The 3563-nt window shown below is 47.9% G+C and overlaps 1 protein-coding gene across 1 annotated transcript; it reads right to left on the reverse strand.

Moving 5' to 3' along the window:
* Positions 1 to 252: 252 nt before the first annotated feature.
* On the reverse strand, positions 253 to 3347 carry LOC148195883 (uncharacterized). Its single transcript, XM_088095314.1, has 4 exons — positions 2159 to 3347; positions 1467 to 1903; positions 550 to 1379; positions 253 to 367 (listed from the first exon to the last, which is right to left on the reverse strand). The coding sequence occupies exons 1-4, from the start codon at positions 3345 to 3347 to the stop codon at positions 253 to 255; spliced, it is 2571 nt and encodes an 856-aa protein (XP_087951440.1).
* Positions 3348 to 3563: the final 216 nt, after the last annotated feature.

The raw sequence follows: 3563 nt of genomic DNA on the forward strand, positions 1-3563 counted from the left end.
TGTATACTAAGACGACTGTGATGGCCTTCCTCCAGAATGATCCTCTTCAGTTCGCCATCATTAGGAATGCACGTCCTACCCTTGTAACGCAGCATGCCGTCCGTTCCTGTGTTGAATTCCTTATCTTTCTTTGAAACGAGCGAGTCTAGTATCTTCACCAGATCTTCATCCTCACGCTGCTTCATTTTGATTCGGTCGAACACGTTGCTAGCTATTCTAAGGTTACAGCACTTGATGCTGTTCGGTTCAAACTCAAACTGTAACCTTAGATCTCTGAAACTCTCCACCAAGCTCAACTCGCGCACCATCATAGACGACATATGCACCACTTTTCTGCTCAGAGCGTCCGCTACCACGTTCGCTTTTCCTGGATGATAGAGCAACTCGAAATCATAGTCCTTCAAGAACTCAAGCCACCTCCTCTGCCTCATATTCAACTCCTTCTGATCAAAGAGGTACTTGAGACTCTTGTGATCACTGAAAACTTGGAACGTGGATCCATACAAGAAATGCCTCCAGATCTTCAGTGCAAAAACGACCGCTGCCAACTCCAGGTCGTGCGTTGGATAATTCCTCTCGTGAATCCTCAACTGCCGAGACGCATACGCTACCGCTCGCCTCTCTTGCATCAAAACACAACCCAGACCTTGATGAGAAGCGTCGCAATAGACTTCAAATGGTTTAGACGTATCCGGAATAACCAGCACTGGGGCGCTCGTCAGCTTGATCTTCAGCTCTTGAAAACTGGATTCACAACGATCAGTCCAAGCGAACGGCTGATCTTTACGGGTCAATTGGGTTAGCGGCGCTACTATCTTAGCAAAACCTTCAATGAAACGTCTGTAGTAGCCCGCCAGTCCAACAAAACTACGTACCTCCGTGACCGAACGCGGACTCTCCCAATCCAATACCGCTCGCACTTTCGCTGGATCCACCGAGATGCCTCCAGCCGACACCACATGACCCAAAAACTGGATCTCCTTCATCCAGAATTCACACTTAGACAACTTGGCATATAATTCTTTCTCCCGCAACACTCCAAGTACGAGTCTAAGGTGCTCTTCATGCTCTTCTTCAGTCTTGGAATAGATGAGGATATCATCTATGAAGACAACCACAAACTTATCCAAATAGGGCCTGAATATGCGGTTCATGTACTCCATGAACACGGCTGGAGCGTTCGTTACTCCAAAAGGCATCACCACATATTCATAATGCCCATATCGCGACCTGAATGCTGTCTTCTGGATGTCATCTTCTTTAACCCTAATTTGATGATATCCGGATCTCAAATCAATCTTCGAGAATACTGCAGCCCCATGTAGTTGATCTAGCAAGTCATCTATCCTCGGCAAAGGGTACTTGTTCTTGATGGTCAGCTTGTTTAATTGCCTGTAGTCAATACACAACCGAGAGCTGCCATCCTTCTTCCTTACTAACAGCACGGGCGCTCCCCAGGGTGATACGCTCGGCCTAATAAATTTCTTCTCTATCAACTCCTCAATCTGCTTCTTTAGTTCAGATAACTCCGCAGGCGACATCCTATATGGCTGAACCGAGATGGGAGCGGCTGTAGTCACCAAATCAATTGTAAACTCCACTTCACGCTGAGGGGGAAGTCCAGGGATCTCTTCCGGAAAAACGTCCGCAAACTCGTCCACAACTGATCGTCCCTTACCGTTTCTAGTGGACGATCGTTCTTCTACCCTTCCTCTGGATTCCTGATCCTCGTGAGTCATAATCAAGAAACAGCTGGCGCCTTCCATAATGTCTTCTTTCAGCTGACCGAGCGTCACTGAAAGAACTTCTTCATCTACACCAGGGAAGATAAACTCTTTCGCTCCACAATCAAGAAGAACACGATTGGCAGCCAACCAATCCATTCCTAAGATAACCTCCAAACCTTGAAGAGGTAAGCAGATGAGGCTAACTTTAAACCTACGCCCATCCACTTCTATAGGACACTTGACGCACATAGTGGACGTCCTAACCTCACCAGCTGCTGGGGTCGACACCACCAGATCAAACTGCATCTCGCTCACTTCTAATCCCAGCTTTTCAACACACGCCTTCGAGATGAAGGAGTGCGTTGCCCCCGAATCAAACAAAGCACAGCAGGGTCTACCAAACAGCATGCATTCACCAACAATAAGGTTACCTGAACTCGCTGCTTCAGCGCTCGTTATAGCATACACTCGCCCACTAGCTTGGGCTCGTCCTCCTCTTGGCTGATTTCTTCCAGCATTAGGTGGCCTCATCACAGCACGCCCACTCATATTGCACTCGTGATCCAGGTGCCCGTTTTTTCCACAACGAGTGCATTGCTTTACTCCCACCAACTGAGGGCATGAAGACCTATAATGTGGTCCTCCACACCGAAAACAAACAACACCTCCCTGTCCAGACTGTCCGACCGGGACTACTGCTTGTGATCCGCTCGTCTGAGAAGACTGATTTGGACGAGCGTAAGGAGGTCTCCTCTGTACAGCACCTCCCCTGGACACCATTGGTCCCCTACTCACTGTTTGCTGCCTCTTCAACCGTTCTGCCTCTGCCATATTCTTCTCCAAAACCTTGGCTCGCTCGACCATGGCAGGAAAAGACCGAATACACAAACTTGAGATCAACACTTTCAGATCACTTCTCAACCCATTCTCAAACTTCCTGCACTGCCACTCCTCGTTAGTAGCCATCGTATTGAACCTCAGGAGGTGTTTAAAGGTGTTGGTATACTCCGACACAGACTTGGTTCCTTGTGCCAGTTGAAGGAACTCAACTTCCTTAGCGTAACGTACGCTGTCCGGGAAATACTCCTCATAAAACTTGCCTCTGAAAACCTCCCAGGTTACTGGATTCCGAGCGTCCGTTAAGATGGCCTTCATACTCGTCCACCAGTGACTTGCTTCTCCAGTCAACAAATACTCTGTAAAAGCCAAGCGGCTCTCATCCGGACACCTCTTAGCATCATAAATACGCTCCATATCTCTCAGCCACTGGTCTGCCTCATCAGGAAGGCATTTCCCACTGAATTTAGCCGGGTGGTGTTGGAGGAAACTCTCCAGGGTCCACTCAGCAGTAGGCGGGGCAGCGTTGGAAGAAGACGCTCCCGCAGTGTGCCTGGTTGATGCTAAAATCTCCATCAGCTGTCGCTGGGTTGTTTCCGAGCTAGCACGGGAAGCTTCCAGACTTTGCATGGCAGCTTGGTTTTGCTGCATCAGGGTGGCGTTTTGTTCCATTAGGGTCGTATTCTGCTGTTGTAAACGGTCTATCACTGTCTCCAACAACCTGGCGTGGTTGGACGTATCAGGTTCGTTAGGTTGGGGTGGAGGAGGGAGTCTAGGGGCCATCGTTTTCTGTACCAGAGAAAACGAACGTTAGAAGTGTCTAACGGTTAAAACATTAACTTATTAAACACACGATAAGCACACAGTAAAAACGTAATGCGCTCATAACCTACAGCGTCCTTAAGAGAACAAAACTGCTCTGATACCACTAATGTAACATCCCAAAATATAGTAATTACCATAATCAAGATTAATTACATTAAGATAATAAACAGTGCA

This window comes from Vigna umbellata, chromosome 7 (assembly GCF_029865625.1).
Source record: "Vigna umbellata cultivar VRB3 chromosome 7, Vumbellata_1.0, whole genome shotgun sequence".
Lineage (NCBI taxonomy): Eukaryota > Viridiplantae > Streptophyta > Magnoliopsida > Fabales > Fabaceae > Vigna > Vigna umbellata.